This window comes from Meleagris gallopavo, chromosome Z (genome assembly GCF_000146605.3).
Source record: "Meleagris gallopavo isolate NT-WF06-2002-E0010 breed Aviagen turkey brand Nicholas breeding stock chromosome Z, Turkey_5.1, whole genome shotgun sequence".
Classification (NCBI taxonomy): domain Eukaryota; kingdom Metazoa; phylum Chordata; class Aves; order Galliformes; family Phasianidae; genus Meleagris; species Meleagris gallopavo.
The window spans coordinates 26175185-26192217 of NC_015041.2; the positions used below are offsets into that span (position 1 = coordinate 26175185).

The following is a 17033-nucleotide window of genomic DNA, read 5'->3' on the forward strand; positions in this document are numbered from 1 at the left end:
TTGCCTGTGCTAGTTTTTGTGGTTTTGAGATGTCCAGTAATCTACAGACTTCACTGTGGTCTTATCTGATATCTCCAGTTTTTGATTTATTTTTGATTTTTTGCTGATTTGTTCAGGAAATGAATAGTTCTTCATTTTCAAAATCAGTTAATTCTTTGTCTCTTGCATGTGTTGTGGATGGTAACTGAGTGTTTTCTGTATTATCTGGAAGAATAGGAAGGTGTTTTTTTTCTGCATTTAAGGAGGAGCGTGACAAGCTTTTCTTGATTTGTTTTTTAAATCTTTCATCCCCTGCTTTCCTATGAGAAGAAGAGAAATATTTTATTATTAAACTGTTAGAAGAAAATGCTTAACAGAGTTTTTCTCCAGTTGAGGTGTCTTCATACTGTCTGAAGAATTCAGGATTTGGGAGGTTGTGCAGGTTTTAAGGCTGATAAGGTTTGCAGCACGTATTTCCCACATGGCAACAGTTTTTGGTTTCTTTTCTTTAGAGAAAACAGAATGATGAAGTTGAAAGCTAAACTAATTGATTCTTTTTCACCTTAATGTGAATGCTACCATCAATACAAAGATTATTATTAATTAATCTTGTACTGTAAAATTATTCTGCTCATTATCCCACTGATTTTAACAGACAAGTAATTGAGTAAGAGGTAAATGCCATTATGCCATTTTCATTCTTTGGGATATTTTGTTGACTTCTCTGTGTTTAAGAGGTTTTTTTTTTTTTGTTTTTGTTTTTGTTTTGTTGTGTGTGTGTGTGTGTGTGTGTGTGTGTGTGTAAAGGAAATAAAGTAGTTATATTTTTACTAGTTTCCAGATTAAGCTTGGTTTCATAAATAAGAGAGGTTTCTAAAATCACTTAACAAGAAGCTTCTAAAGTCCACTATGCAAACTGAAAATCTCAAAACCAAGTTTTTTCACTGCTTGAGCAGTAATTAAAGTTTTGAGTTCATATTTCTGTTATAAGTTCCACTGATGACACAAAAGTTGATCGTTTTCAGATTCTAGTGCTAGTAGGAGAAAGGAACAGAATTAGATAACTGCTTTTGTCAGAAACTTGAGCAAAGTATGATGATTTTATGTATATAAGTGGATGTATAGTAGAGAGCAAAAAGCAATTGCCACTTATACATAATCATTTAATTTTTGTACAAATCTAACCATTTTACTTAATCTAAAAAACAGAGGATTGAAATGTTTTCTACATAGGCATTTAAATTGCACTTGTATATTTCTCATATGACCAGTATTCTTTATGAGAAATAGGTTTGTCTCAGCAGATCTATGAGAATTTAGAGTCCGTAGTTTCTTTATTTTTTATTTGCTTAGTTTTTCATGACACAAACTCTCTTTTCCCTAGAAGGAATTTGACTAAGTATTGCCTCTGGAGAGAGCATCTGAAGAGCATCTTTGGCATGAATTACTTACCAGAATTCATCTTTGGGGTGAATCACCTACCGAAACCTAGATTTAATTTAATAAATCCTGGAAATGGAAGAAGGGAGGGAGGAATGAATAAAAGGATGTTTGATACAGCAGGAAAGAGGATCACGATAGTGAGGCCTTTTTAATCAGCATGCACATAAATAATCTGGAAAAATTGTCAAATAACTGATAGTTAGGTGAGAGTACTAAGTTGTCATGCATAGTAAGCATGGGGTGGGGAATAGTTTTAACTTCATATGAATTGTATTGGGCTTCCAGCTACTTTCATCATTATTATTTAGGAAAAAGATCTTCTAATAGCCAGTTTTGAAAATATGCCGTCTTAATGCCCAGTAGTGATGATATAATAAAAAAAAGTAATCAAGAGTTAAAATATGATGAAAGGAAGGACTAGGAAAACAGCAGATACTATCATCAACAGCAGTCAGAACTATTAGAGGAATGGAATGGTTTAAAATCAACTGAAAGACTTTTCATATGTGAAGTTAGCTAAAACAATGCAATGGAGATGAAGTTTGTAAAATTAAGTAGTACAGTATAAAAGGCATAATTATGGAACACTATACATACATACTTCCATAATCCAGAAGAGGGTTCATCAGAGCAAAAAAGATCAGGTGCCTGACTCAAATGGAACAAGCTATTTGAAGTTCATAAAACAAGCAGTACTCTTCTCTCTTAGTTACTATGGATTCGAGAATTTTCGAGTAGTTTAAGAAGCCAGAGCCACAGACAGCTAGATGCTGAGAAACTGTACAAAGAAGTATCATGGTATCCGTGCGTGTTTTTCATACTGTGCACAGCTGCCTTCTCTTATCTGATGTTAGAAACAGCGTTTCCTGCCATCTGGACATTTTATCTGATGCGTTGTAGTATGATAAATGTGCAAGACTGCACCAAAAGAATGTAAACTCCTAAAGAAGTTGCTTAAGTATATTGAATGGAAAAAGGTTATAGGATTGAGAGGGATGGAATTGGAAACAGATGAAACCTAGACTTGAAGGAACATGGGGAGATATGAAGGATCCTAATTGCTTTTCTACTGGGAGTCTTACTTCTATTAATTGTAAATTTGCATCATGTACTGAGAAAACATGTAATTTAACATGCTGTCCCCTTCTTAATTCACAAAGAGTTTTTAAAATTAAATTTGAAAATAGCAAAGAGATGGTTAATACATAAATTTCTGTGGGAAGTGTATCCCAGCAGGCTTTACTGATGTTGAAGGTTTATGTTACAACAGCAGCTCTCAGTTGGTCTGGTTGCAGCTTAGTTGCATATTCATAACTTGAGAGTAATCCTGGTTGGATATGAGCTATACTTTATTGCAATGACTTCTTCTCTTTTATTAGGCTGTGTGATAGTATTCCTCTGAGTTGGTCACAAATTTGTAAGCTGGTCACAAATTAGCACATTACTTCATTGGTTCCTGACACAGTGATCTTTACAGAGGTCATTGTGACCTTCCATAATTAACAGATACATGATGTTACTAAACTGGCAGATCTCCATCTTTGTTGAATTTTTCTAAATGACTTGTGCAAATGGGCTGTAACAGTAAGTTCAATCTTAAGTACTGCTTACGGAAAGAATAATGGAAGATTTTCCCAGAGAAGAAAGTATATATTTTCAGCTTGCAATGTCACTACTGCTGTATGTTGTCCTTCCCTTTTTAGGTGACTTTACTTTGGTTTTTCTTCATTAAAGACAAATGAAATTCTCACCTTTAATAGCAGTTTTACATTAACTGTTTACACAGATACCTCTATGCAATTTTTTAAGCTGAAAGATTGTTGTTTAAAAGTGACTGTAAATGACTGATTAGTTGGATAAAAATGTTAGAAACTGCTGTTTTTCTGTTACCAGGTGAGCGAAGCAGGTGTTCACAGACCACACGTGGGTGGAATTCATGGACGCAGTAATGATGGAGCTTATTCACTTGTATTAGCTGGAGGGTTTGAAGATGAAGTGGTATGTCGTTTATTAAGCAATCATTTTGCTGTTCTAACACACTAATGTTTGCAAAGACAGAGGATTATGAGCCTTCCTGCTTATACAGATATGACTGTGAGAAGAATAACCTCTGGTAACAAATCAAAAGTTCTCAGTGTTTTGTGGAGAAATATACCACATAATATATAAATAAATAAATATATTTATTAGGGAATGCTTTTGTGTATGTGTATGCTTAAGCAAAAAATTAAGCCAAATTTTCCATCACGTAGGGTAGTTAAATTTCAGTATGCTTTCAGGGTCCGAATTTGGTATTATTTAAAAATTTTAATTAAGTGCAAGTTTTACATTTTACATAGATGTACTACATTTATTATTGCCTTTAAGTAAGATAGATGCCTCATTCTTTGGGTTTGTTTACATAATGTGTTTATTTTAATGAAGCAAGAATAAAAAGTTTCTATGAAAGATTCCATGAAGTTTTGAGGGCTCTTGCCTCCTACTGGTAGATGCTTTCAGAACTTCTTGGGAAAGTCTCAGTAACTTTTATTATCATCCCTAAAGTTGCTGAAAAATTTTCGACTTTGGTGTTACCATCTAAATAGAGCAACAAAAGCAATTGTGTTGCTAAACAAAACAGTAACCGTGTCCAATTTTCTTCTCATTACGTTGACAAACACTTCTTTAAGAATAGATTGCTGTTCTCTGCAACCAAATAATGTTTATAAAAGGTACATCCCTTCCTGCAGATCTCTTCCACAGGTGGGATTTTGAATCATGCATCAAGGGAAGAATAAAGCAGTAAGCAATCTGTTGTTATGACAACATGTGTAACTGGTAGTCACCAGGAGAAAGGCACTGGAGAAAGAAATAAGCATCTGAAATAGCATCAGAGTGTAATGTATTCTTTGCCAACAGCACCTACCTTCTGACGCTGCTGCAAGATGTTGTCTCTGAAGATGTCTTTTTGTTGAGCCAGTCACAAGAGGTGGTACTTAATGTTGGGGTGTTTTAATATTTCCTTTGAGTCAACCCCAACCCAAGCTCTAGGACCTTAACTGGTGAATCCTAAGAATATGCTCAGTAACTGTAGCTGCATTCCTGGTATGCTGAAGATGTTTATTTACTTTGAGTTGTGTGTGTTTGTTTGTTTTGGTGTTGATACTGATATTCCCTTATGTCTGCAGCTATCATTATTCAGTTAATACTGTTTAATAAACTTATTTGGATCTTTTGCGTGCCTTTTCCAGTTCAACAAAGTGGTACTGTGTTAATATGGGTTTTATGGACATTTAGATACTGTCCTAGCCTTGATGACAGACATATTTTTCAAAATGAATAGTTGGGGAGAAACATTACAAGTAATACCTAACAGTGCATATGAATGTGAGGTGCGTTTTTTTTGATGGTTTTTTTTTCAGTTTTCTGAACTAAGGTGCAAGGGAAAAAAAATTTATTCCCAAGTGCATTTTTCCTCCGTTTTTTTTTATATACCAAATTTTAATTTTCAGTTTACTTCCATTTCACCTATGTCTTGCAAAAAGGTTGAAATGAAACTCCTACGTGAATATCCAGTGAAAAATAAGACTATAAGTACCTTCTTTCCTCCTTTGAAAATTTTAAATGAAAATATGGATAAAATCTCCTTACTTCTAGCTATTTTATTGTATGTAATGAGCGAAAGAGTGGCAGCTCTTATTTGAATTGCAACAATATGACATAGTTAACTCTTGCGTAAATTTTCACAGGATTGAGAAATAAGTGCACTTTGAAAAATCGTTTCATTGTAGAGTTATAACCTGTATTTATGTACTATTTACACAGTCTGCTAATGTGCCATCTTAATTCTCTTCTTGTAGCTTTAAATTAATTATTGTATCTAAAGACCACGACTAACAGAACTTAGAAATATGTGTGGTATACAGCTTTATGATTTATTTATTTTAAGTCTTACCTGGATTGCTTGAATCCAGTGTGAGCTCCCCTGAAGCAGAGATGTTGTGTCCTAAACAATTTTTTTGTATTATCTTTCCATGCTATGTTACCGAGGAAACAGTTCCTTGCAGATTTTCTCTCTATTTTACACCACTGAGAATCCAACATAATAAGTTCATCACAGCCTTTACACTGTCAACTGGATTGAATAAAGAGCTGAAAACCTCATGTCTGATGCCATGAAACCTGCTGTTTTCAAATGCTGCCTTGTTTTTGAGGTTTCAGAGCCCAGCTAGTTTGGTACCGACTTGTAACTCAGATGTATGACGAGATACTTGAATTATCTCACATTACAATAGACATTAAATATATTTCTTCTCACTCTTAATTATTATTCACCCACTCTTGCTACCTCTGATACTAAGGATGTTCTTGACATAATCTGTTGGACAATAGCTTCACCACTCACTTATTCCTGGCATTTCAAATTCGCACAACAGCTCCTATTCTGTGACAATCTTCTGTCCACCTCTTCTGTTATTCCGTATTGTTAGCTACCCGTCCATACAAGGTACTAATGCTGAAAAATACATTTTTGGTATCATTTTCTGAATTTCATTGTCCTGTACTTACATTATATCCAGAATTATTTTCACGTTCTGATAAGCCTTAGTTTGTTGCAGAGACCCTTTCTGTCAATTCTGACTGTTAGAACTATGCCTGTCATAGTAGTCTTACATACCTATTTGTCTGCTCCTTTTCTGATTGGGTGTAGAACCTTTGTTAGTTCTGCTCCTACCCATGCTTTTCCAAAGTTCATTTGAATGTTTCTAAAACACTGAAGAATATTTAAAAACATTGAAAAACAACTTTGAAATTAGTGGTTTTTTTAAGAATACCTTAGGTAAAGGACAAAGACTTTTTTTCCAAAGAATTCTGTGAGAATAGAACTACAAACAACGTGCTTCTTGGACAGCATTAAATATTTATAAAAAAAAAAAGGGCCAAATGGTGTTTTACTAAGCATTGGCAATGTTAATTTCCATTTTTTAATCTAGTTTTATATTGTGTCGCATGGGTTCTGATTATGAACAACTAATTTGCCGAGATTCTTTCTTGCTCTATTGAGATATTTTCAAGGAAATGTTAGTTACATTAGTATCATCATTCTATTCCCTTCATAAAATTTTGAAGCTCTACTGGTCTTAGTTTTTCCATTTTATCAAGCCATGAGTTTCTTGCAGAACTTCATTTTGCTTGAAAACTAATATAAAGTTAATTCTTTTGATTTTAATCATTTATTTGAATGCAAGAAATAAAATAAGAATGAAAATAACATTCAAATTCTGTATGTAGAAACACACCTTGGCCAAATATGTCAATTTGGTTTCCTCAACTTTGCAAAAACAACTTATTCAGTTCTTAGAATGAGCGTATTCATCAAATTCATCAAACAAATCCATCTCTGTTCTTATCACCACAATCATCTTTGTGTAATCTGCACATTTCTTTTGGCATTATTTATTTAGCAATCATTGACAAAAGACCAAACAATTCAATTCTGTGATATCTCTTTTAATGCAATTTATTTCATGTCCTTGCTTAATAAATGCCTCATGTCTTTTTAGTCTTTCATTCTTTTGAAATTGTTTCATACATTTTCCTTGTACAACACAATTCTACTTCTAGCTGTGTTGTTTCCTTGTTGTTTTTTGTTTGTTTTTGGAGATTCATTTTGGAGATAAACAGACTGTTTTAGGAAAGGGTAAACTAGTGTTTATACAATATCATTGTTAGGTTTAGAGGGTTTGTTTTTTTTCAACTTGGTGATAGCACATGGTTGTTTTTTTTTTGCATCTGTATGAATCTTTGGAATGAAATGCTGTAATACTGCAACTGAATTTCTTTTGTGTTTTCCCCACGCAGATGAGATAATTTCTATAATTAATTTATGGCATTGTACAACCAACATTTCAATTCCCAATTTTCCTTTTTTCTGCTATTGTCAGCCATGAAATATCTGTAACAGTCTAGCGATGGATCCATAATGTCAGGCTTTTAATAGTGTTAAGAAATTGACTGAGTTGTTCAGAAAGTTACTGTAAAACTTCATGGAAACTTTACTTTCTTATGAAGTATTTACCTTATGCTATTGATTCACGCTTTGCACAAAATTTGTGTCTCCATGAAATATCATGTTAAATAATTTATCTTTCTAGAAATTCTTGAATTTTCTCAGGGTGGTCTGACTTTCTGTGATATAGTTTCTAAGGAAATTAATAATTTGATTTTGATCATTCTTTTTGTATGTGGCAGAAGATGGCAGAAAAGAGGTTGATCAATTTATCTTGAATTTAAAGATTCCCTGTAGGAATTCTACTACGTAACTGCCTCAGCTTAAAATGTGAATCTAAATGATTTTAACCTCTTACTAGTTCAGAATAGCTGGAACTATTCATATACTAAAGCATCTAATTTGAATTTAAGTACACATGGCTCTGACTTATTAGAACGCAGTCCCTTGCACAAACTGATGTCCCCAAGCTATTTATGATGTATTTTGCAAACACTATTCTTGTAAAGTAAAAGAAGGCTCTACTTAGTGCTACACCACTCGCTAGAATGTGTCATTAAAGAAATATTTTATTTTTCAAAGTAATTTTTAAAAAGACTGTCAGTGTCAATTTTTTCAAGGCAGGCAATTTTTTCTAATGATGATTTTTTGCAAGAATTGTAAGACAGTGATAGTGAAATAGAAAACACGTGTTTCCATATCTTGGAGTATATTTTTTGTCTGTCAGAGTAATGAACAAATGAAGTCACTTCTTTTTTTTATTTTTAATTTATTTATTTGCTTCAATTTGGAGTGTTAAAACCAACCTTCTTGCACAGGATCGAGGAGATGAATTCACTTACACTGGGAGTGGAGGTAGAGATCTTTCTGGCAATAAAAGAATTGGAGAGCATTCATTTGATCAGACATTAACACACATGAATAGGTAAGTTTTGCAAATAAAATTAGGAAGTATTGCAAAACCTTTGCTGTTGTGCTTTAATTAGAACAGATTTTCTGTGAAATATGTTTTATTCTCTGCTGTACATGCTACTTTGTGAAAACAGTGGTGCCTCTTGCTGCTAAGAGGTGTTTTATCAGGCATTATGTTCTGTTGGTTTCAAGAAACGTTTGCATATGAATGAGGTAGGTTGTTGTGTTATTGTTACAGCCATTAGCCATGTCTCTGGTTGAAATTGTCCCAACGTTTTCTTCAGGGGATCTTGTTTTAAGTTAGAGAAGTTTGTCAGAACTCTTGGGTAGAACTTCGAGATTATTCTAGATGTTTCTATCAGTCTGATTTATGAAAATTCAGTATGAAGAGAGAATGCTCATTTTCCCTTGGAAAAAAAAAAAATCTTTCATAGTTAGATAGTCTGCACTTCCAAGATAGTCTGCACTTCCATTGTAGTATTGCAGAAAAAAAATAAGGAGTTATGGTGCTGCATTATAAAAAATGCTTTAAAAAGAGCATTTGTATCCAAAGAGATTAGTTGGACATCCTCTTAAAGTATTTTTGTACCCTTTAAAAAGACTGCATGAATATAGGTGCATTAAGTAGCTGACCACTTAACAACTCTGGAGTGCTGGTACTGACTGAGACATTTGTTTGCTAGGCTTCCTTTTTGATGTAAATGTGCTGCTGTCAAGTAGAGCAGAGAGGAATTCTTTTTGGCTTTTTAGTGGCATTTAGAGGAGAGAGAGAGAGAGAGAGAGAGGAAAAGCCAGATTGGATACTGAGAAAGGAAGGGAAGGAGAGAGAGGGAAGATGATGTGAACCACAGCAAGGAAGGAAGGAAGATGGAAGGTTTAAGCAGTGAGTTCACAAGCATTTTCAATTAACAGAGCAAAATTCCTTTCAGAAATAGAATTAAAAGCTTGACTTCTTAGCATCAGCATTTCTCTGCTTTCAGCAAATAAAATATACACTGGCAAAGCTTTGAGGATTTGTAGCGTTATTTTTCATGCTATAAATATGGTGTATATCAAGGTGCTGCTCTCCATTACTAATTTCAATGAAAGTTCTCAGGCACTTTGGTGCACAGGACTGTTTTGATTTCATGTAGTAAGATCAGATTTGTTTTTTGCTTGTTCAGATATTTTTCTTTTTTTTTAAGCTTTGTTTTTATATAAAAGAAGTATTTTTAGAATCTACATTGTGTACCTCTGTGTTGCTGTTGTTTACAATATGGATTTTGGATTTATACCAGTTCTGCTTATTGTTTCTTCTGTTCTGAGATACGTGGTTTAATTAGATTGTAGCAGCAAAGATACTGCAGCAGTTTGTTCTTGTAGATATTCACTGTACTGCTACAGGTTTCTAGAAGAGGGTCTTCATATAGAATCACAGAATGGCTAAAGCTGGAATGGTCCTTAAAGATCATCAGGCTCCAACCCCCAGCCATGGTCAGGTCTGCCCCAAATCACCTCAAGCTGCCTACAGCCCCATCTGGCCTTGAACGCCTCCAGAGATTGGGCATCAACAACCTCTCTGGGCAGCCTGTGCCAGTGCCTCATTGACCTCTGAGTAAAGAATTTCCTCCTAACGTCTAACCTAAATTTCCCCCCTTGTAGTTAAACGCTGTTCCTCCTTGTCTTATCACTATTAGACTGTGTAAAAAGACAGTCTTCCTCCTGTTCATACGCTCCTTCTAAGTACTGGAAGGCCACAATGAGGTCTTTCCTGAGCTTTTTCTTTTCCAGGCTCAACAAGCCCAGAAATACAGATGATGCATAAAATGATGAAAGAGAAGATGCTTGTCCTTGAGTTACTGCTGTTATTTAACTCGTGCTCTAACCAGTTTATATGTTATGTGAGGAACTTCTTTTACACAGAGATTATTGGATAGTTTTGGTGCTTTTTACTATATAGCTATTTTTTGTTATATTCATTATTTTTATGTTTGTGCTTAAAAAGTCTAAAAATCTGCTGTTACTGGGGAATAATGATAACGTTTTCCTTTATTTGTAATTTCTCTTACTTTTCTCAATATTATCCAGGAAAGAGTTATTTTTAAAAATGAAGGATATTAAATATGAAAGGAGGATTTTTTTATTACATTTACATATATAATCTGAATTTTCATCTTGACCATTGACAGCAAGATATTTTGTGTTCTTCTTTTTTTTAATTGTACTTGTAACTTATTGCTTCCATCAGTTCTGCAGTTGTTGAAGATTATACTTAAAAGTTCTGTACTGCTTGATAAAGCATAAATAAATATCAGAAATAGATATGATATAATTGCATTATTTCCCTGAAAAAATTTTTATGAAGCAATTTGATATATCTGTTTTTAGGGCACTGGCTCTTAACTGTGATGCTCCACTGGATGATAAAAATGGAGCAGAGTCTAAGAACTGGCGAGCTGGTAAGCCAGTGAGAGTGGTACGTAGTTCAAAAGGACGACGGATCAGCAAATATGCCCCAGAGGAAGGCAACAGATACGATGGCATTTACAAGGTATTTTGATTTCTAGAAGGTACAACATAACATTTTTCTAGAGCTATTTTAGAAAGTCTTGTATGTCTTACGTTGTAAATTCTTTGTTATTACTTAAAAGAAAGAATTATTTTAACTCCAAGACAGCATTTTAGCCATAGTTCACTCAGAAAAGAAGTAGAATTAGTCAGAGTAGTGATAATAGAATGTAATCATAGAATCACCAAGGTTGGAAAAGACCTAAAAGATCATCCAGTCCAACCATTCACCTATTACCAATAGCTCCCACTAAACCATGTCCCTCAACACAACATCACCCCCAGGGTCGATGACTCCATCACCTCCCTGGGCAGTCCATTCCAGTGCCTGACCACCCTTTCTGAAAAGTAATACTTACTAATGTCCAACTTGAATCTCCCCTGCCGTAGCTTGAAACCATTCCCTCTGGTCCTATCACTAATGACACGAGAGAAGAGGCCGACCCCCAGCTCACTACAACCTCCCTTCAGGAAGTTATAGAGAGCAATGAGGTCTCCCCTGAGCCTCCTCTTCTCCAGGCTGAACATTCCCAGCTCCTTCAGCCTCTTCTCATATGGCCTGTGTTCCAGACCCCTCACCAGCTTTGTTGCCCTCCTTTGAACCCGCTCCAGGGCCTCAATGTCTTTCTTGCAGTGAGGGGCCCAAAACTGGACACAGTACTCGAGGTGAGGCCTCACTAGTGCTGAGTACAGGGGAACAATCACCTCTCTGCTCCTGCTGGCAACACTGTTTCTGATGCAAGCCAGGATGCCATTGGCCTTCTTGGCACCTGGGCACAGTGCTGGCTCATGTTCAGCCGAGCATTAATCAATACTCCCAGGTCCATTTCCTCTATGCAGTCATCCAGCCACACCGCCCCAAGCCTGTAGTGTCGCCTGGGGTTGTTGTGGCCGAAGTGGGCCACAGGACCCGGCATTTGGTCTTGTTGAACCTCAAAATCCATAATAGGTTATATGAACTTGAATATTTAAGCTATACATGCTTACCAAATGGAAGTCAGATAATGTCCTCACACCTTCCAATTGTGCTGTAGCTTTTTTTTTTACATTCAGAATCTTCACAGCATGTGAAATAGATACCACTGTGTTTATCAAAATCAAAAAACTTTTGCAGATAGTGGAAGAGCGGCTTTATAATAATGTTTGACTTCCTTTTCTGTATTTTTTTTCTTGAATAATTGGAGTGGGAGTATATGCACAGACATTTGGCTTGTGGTAAAGTAACAGTAGAAATTCTGTATTTTTCTGTAGGTGGTGAAATATTGGCCAGAAATTGGAAAATGTGGATTTTTAGTTTGGCGCTATCTTCTGAGGAGAGATGATGTTGAGCCTGCACCTTGGACTTCTGAAGGAATGGAGAGGACGAAGAAGCTGGGTCTGAGTGTACAGGTTCGAGTCTGGATCGCTCAGGAACTGTTTTGGTTTTTTTTCCTCAATTCAAGTAAACAAATTGCAGAATAGAAATCAGTTATATTAAATCCCTATTTTTTTCTTTTACATCACAGTGACAAAATCAGACATCTACAAAACACACAAAAAAATTATCTAAAGACTGGAAAAATCCTTTTAAACAAACAAAGTAAAAGGAAGTTTTGTCGTAGCAGTGAAATACTGTGCATATATGTGTGTGTGTGTGTGTGTGTGTGTGTGTGTGTATGCATGTGTGTGTGTGTGTGTGTATGTAAATTAACAGTTTAAAACCAGTGATAATTTTCCTGGATAGAATTTTTTCAAGTAATTGTTCTTACGGTTGAGTCCATCTGAGAAATCAAAAAATATGTGCATTTCTATGTTTTTCTCTATATGTAGCTGAGGAGCTTGTATGGCTATTGTATTTCAGATGCAAAAATAAACTAACCCATAAGGACTCGGGCCTTTTCCACCATGAAAGGTGGAAAAAATCACTGCACTTTTTTTCTTATCAAGGCAATGGTTTATCATATTATGTATCATCATATTCAACTTTGCCTTTGGAGAAAACTTTGTGTAGTTCATAGAATCAGGGGGGCTGGAATGGGCCTCTGAAGACCATTGAGTCCAACTCCCGTGCTGAAGTAGGTTCCATAGTGTAGGTTGCACAGGCAGATCTTCTGGGCAGGTTTTGCACATCTCCAAAGAGGGAGACTCCACTGCCTCTCTGGGGAGCTTGTTCCAGTGCTTTGTCACCCTCAAATAAGTTTTTCCTCATGTTTGTATGGAACTTCCTGTTTTCCAGTTTATCCTTGATACTCCTTGTGCTGTTGCTGGTCACCACTGAAAAGAGCCTGGCTCCATCCACTTGACTCATGCCCTTCAGATACTCATAAGCATGGTTAAAATACCTCCCTCGACCTTCTCTTCTCCAGGCTGAAGTCCCAGGTTGCTCAGCCTTTCCTCACAAGGGAGCTCCAGTCCCCTCAACATCTCTGTGGCCTTCAACTAGACTTTCTCTAGAAGTACCCTGACTGCCTTGAGCTAAAGAGCGTGGGACTGGACGCAGTTCTGTCCTGACCTTGCCGGGGCAGAACAGAGGGGGAGGATAAACTATTTCAGTCTGCTGGCTACACTTCTTAACGTACACCATTAGAAAGGGCATAGGTTTAATTGTCAGTTTCCTTTGAATACAGTTCAGTCTAGATTAGATCTTTTAGCTTGGCTAAATTTTCTGGAAAACAGACACTACTTTAAAACTTTTTTCCATCATGTAGGATTTTAAAAACTACTTTTTAATTATTTCAGTATGCTGTCATATGGTTTTAGCGTCTTTTAGAAATTAGTCTTGTTCATACTTGGGGATTTGTGTTTGCCAGTAGGTTTTGTTTTAAATCTGTGCTTTTTATTTTAGTATCCAGAAGGTTATTTGGAAGCCATGGCTAGTAAGGAGAAGAAAGATAAGGTTAAAAAGCAAACTGTGAAACAGGAGCCAACCAGCCAGAGTAATGGAAACCAGAAAAGAACAATTGATGATGGTATTTCTTCTTATTTTTTAGCTTTCAGCAGTGGAGTCTGTCATGTTGTGTTCTTTGAGCCAATAGCATGAAAGCCTCGCAGAAGCATGAAGTTATTTGGAATACTAATGTAAATTGTAGTGCATATTCTGTAATAAAGTAGCAGCCTAGGGATCCTAAGATTTTATGTAGTATTTGTAAGGCTTTTTTTCTTTAAGCTCAGTAGAAAAATGAACTTTGCAGCTCAAAGCAGTGCTGAGCTGAAGTAGAGTTTGAGTAGGCATTTGATTGACACATTTTATGGGTGTAGTTCATTTATTCCCTTTTAGAATCGGCTTTGCCTTCCTCTTTATTAATTTAGACTAACACAAAGATATTACTGTGTTTGATGGTCATCATCTTGAGCAGGTATTGAGGAACCTACAAATACACCTAAAGCCATGAGAATGGGAGATGGAGGGAAAGGAGAAGCTTTTCAGCTGACCCAAGAACAGCAGTGGCTGATTAGAGAAGATTGTATGAACCAGAAACTGTGGGATGAAGTACTTGCTTCTCTGAAGGAAGGACCAGTATGTTTGCTGCATGCTTAGATTTTTATTTTTTACTTTTCTGTAGAAAAGTACTAGGAGAAAACTTTAGTCTCTCTTAAGACATAATTTGCTTGTTGAACGGTTGCTGAATACAGATTGCTTCTAGCACTGTTTTTATCTGTAAAGCTTTGATTTGAAGAAAGTATTATAGATAAAGCAATCTAGTACCAATTCCTTGTAGGGTTTGCTGTTGATGACTAGCTTGGCACCTTCACAGTAGGGATCTTCTTTTCCAAAAAGCATGAGAAATGCTTTTTTCCACTTACTATAAATTTAGAACCTTTTGTCTGTTTTCTATTCAGTATCTGTAATGATTGAAAAGAATTTCAACTGAAAATTGTTCATAAGCAGTAGAGATGCATGGTTTTAAAAAGGAGAAAATGGTAATTTAAGAGCAATTGAGTTACTGAAAAGTCACTTTTCTACAAATTCATACCCATTGTTTTGGTAAGATTTCATTTGATTGCCACTAAAGGCAATAGGAATCACTGCAAACATTGGGTAGCTGCTATGACAGCTTTTTGGTGGAAACTATCAACTGTTTTAATTAAATTTGAATAGCTAGAATTTTATTCTGGCAGGAAGAAGGAAGATGGTGTATGTAGAGCTCTAGTAAATGTGAGCAAAATGCAGGTAACAGGACCAGAGGGCGTGAAAATACCCTTTATGTATCTTATCAATATACACTTGATGCTGACTGTCTCTGGAAGGTAATTGAATGTTGACTGAGTCTTGAAGACTACTCTAGAAGAGCTGCAGTGTAAGCAGAGTGAAGCTATGTCTAACCATTTTACAAATTAAGCTTAGCAACTTACAGTAATTCTGTAATCTTTTTACTTACTGTTAAGTGAGTTTGGGAAGGGAACAACAGCAGGGTTACACAAGAGTCCTGTGAGTTAATCCACAGATTTCACACATTTTCAGAGGCAAAATCAGTTTTATCATTTCCTCAGCTTAGATCTAAGAGTTGAATTTCACATGAAAGTTCATGAAGATTTTAAATGTATATAGTAATTACCAAAGCTGGGCACTATAGTTTTATATATAACATATATAATTAAATAAAATACTACTTTTTTTTTGCATGCCTTTTAATGATTTGTCTTCTTTATTCCTTTGCCCTACATTAGAATTTTCTGAAGAAACTGGAACAATCCTTTATGTGTGTCTGCTGCCAGGAGCTGGTTTACCAGCCAGTGACAACGGAGTGCCTCCACAACGTCTGTAAAGTAAGAACAAGCTTGGTTGTGCTCTGGGCTGTCTTCTTGGCTCTGAGACTCCAGACACTGGAGCCAAAATGTATTTTAGAAAGATGATAATTATTGCCTAGAATTCTGGGCAGTAACTTGCTGCATGTTTGCTTTCAGTGATTGCTGTGTAATTTTAATTTTATGTAATAAAGAGTGGAAGTGAGCTTAGTATAAACCCAGGCGCAATGAGTTGGGTTTAGCATTGCTGTCATTCCACTATGATCAGAGGAGGTATGCTAGGAGTTGTTTTTAGCCCAGGAGTCAGATGTTGATAGATTAATAGTTAAGGAATTAAAGACAGATCGTAAAAGTGTGTAACATTTTAACCAAGAGTTGTTTAAAGGATGCAGAGTAAATAACAGAAAATTATTTGGGCTAATTAAAAACTACTGTATCACTCTGAATATATCTTTAAGGAGTAACTGAATTTTGTCAGATGAGGTGGATGGAGGCCATCTTCAGCACTGCAACCTGTGTATACATTCACCTTCAGCTTGATGGGAATGTCTGGAGTACAGTTGCTGTCTAACAGGGATGCTAGAAAACAGCTGCAGTTGTGGCTCTGATTCACAGGAAGACATTAATGGGGATATCAGCAGGGTTGTCTTTTAATCCTTGCCAGGCTCCATGTTTCAAAGTTCTTTTCTTAGGTCACTTTAGTCACATAGGCAAAGTTGTGCCCCAAGGGGCTTGGTAATTACTTCCTCTTTTTTCTGGAAGTACAAAAAATTGCGTCTTTAGCTTTTAGTAACTCCTTAGTTTTGGCTGATGAAGCTGTCAGTATAAAAGAAAGTTCCCACAATTCACTCCTCTCTTTTATCTTTCCTAGAGCTGTTTACAGCGCTCCTTCAGAGCTGAGGTCTTCACCTGCCCTGCCTGCCGCTACGACCTGGGGAAGAGCTACACTATGGTTCCTAACAAGATACTGCAGACCCTGTTGGACCAGTTCTTCCCTGGTTACAGTAAAGGACGATGATGTGCTCAGATCCTTCTGAATTCCTCCCAGTGACTTTATAGACAGTTAAGGAGAATAAACGTGGGAAATTCAACAGTTGACCAGCCAGCTTGATGGGACTCAATATGTTGTCACATTTTGAAGCAGCTCACCCTCTTCCCCTCATAGCCATCTTTTTGGTGTAGTGAGATCTCTTAATTCTCGGCTGTCTTTTAACATCAAGGGTAGTTTGGGCCAGTTAATGAATAGTTTTTAAAGAGAAAAATGAAAAGCTTCAGCTCCCACTGACCTAGCTGATGCTTGATTTATGTTATTTTTTTTTGTAACTACCTCAGGACAGAGGAAAATAAATTATGGGGATGACAAAAAGTTAGCGAATTTTTAGCTACACACTGCCTCCTGAATAATAGTTGTGCCTGGTCCGTGTGGTTTGATTTACAA

At 36.1% G+C, this 17033-nt stretch overlaps 1 protein-coding gene across 1 annotated transcript in view; it reads left to right on the plus strand.

The window, feature by feature from the left end:
- Positions 1-17033, plus strand: part of UHRF2 (ubiquitin like with PHD and ring finger domains 2) — an 86249-nt gene extending 69216 nt beyond the window's left edge. The window contains exons 11-18 of the mRNA XM_010725641.2: positions 3316-3420; positions 8230-8336; positions 10691-10853; positions 12122-12259; positions 13695-13818; positions 14206-14366; positions 15518-15616; positions 16467-17033. Of these exons, the coding sequence (XP_010723943.1) occupies positions 3316-3420; positions 8230-8336; positions 10691-10853; positions 12122-12259; positions 13695-13818; positions 14206-14366; positions 15518-15616; positions 16467-16613 (1044 nt within the window). The 3' untranslated portion in view covers positions 16614-17033. The remainder of the gene's footprint in view (positions 1-3315; positions 3421-8229; positions 8337-10690; positions 10854-12121; positions 12260-13694; positions 13819-14205; positions 14367-15517; positions 15617-16466) is intronic.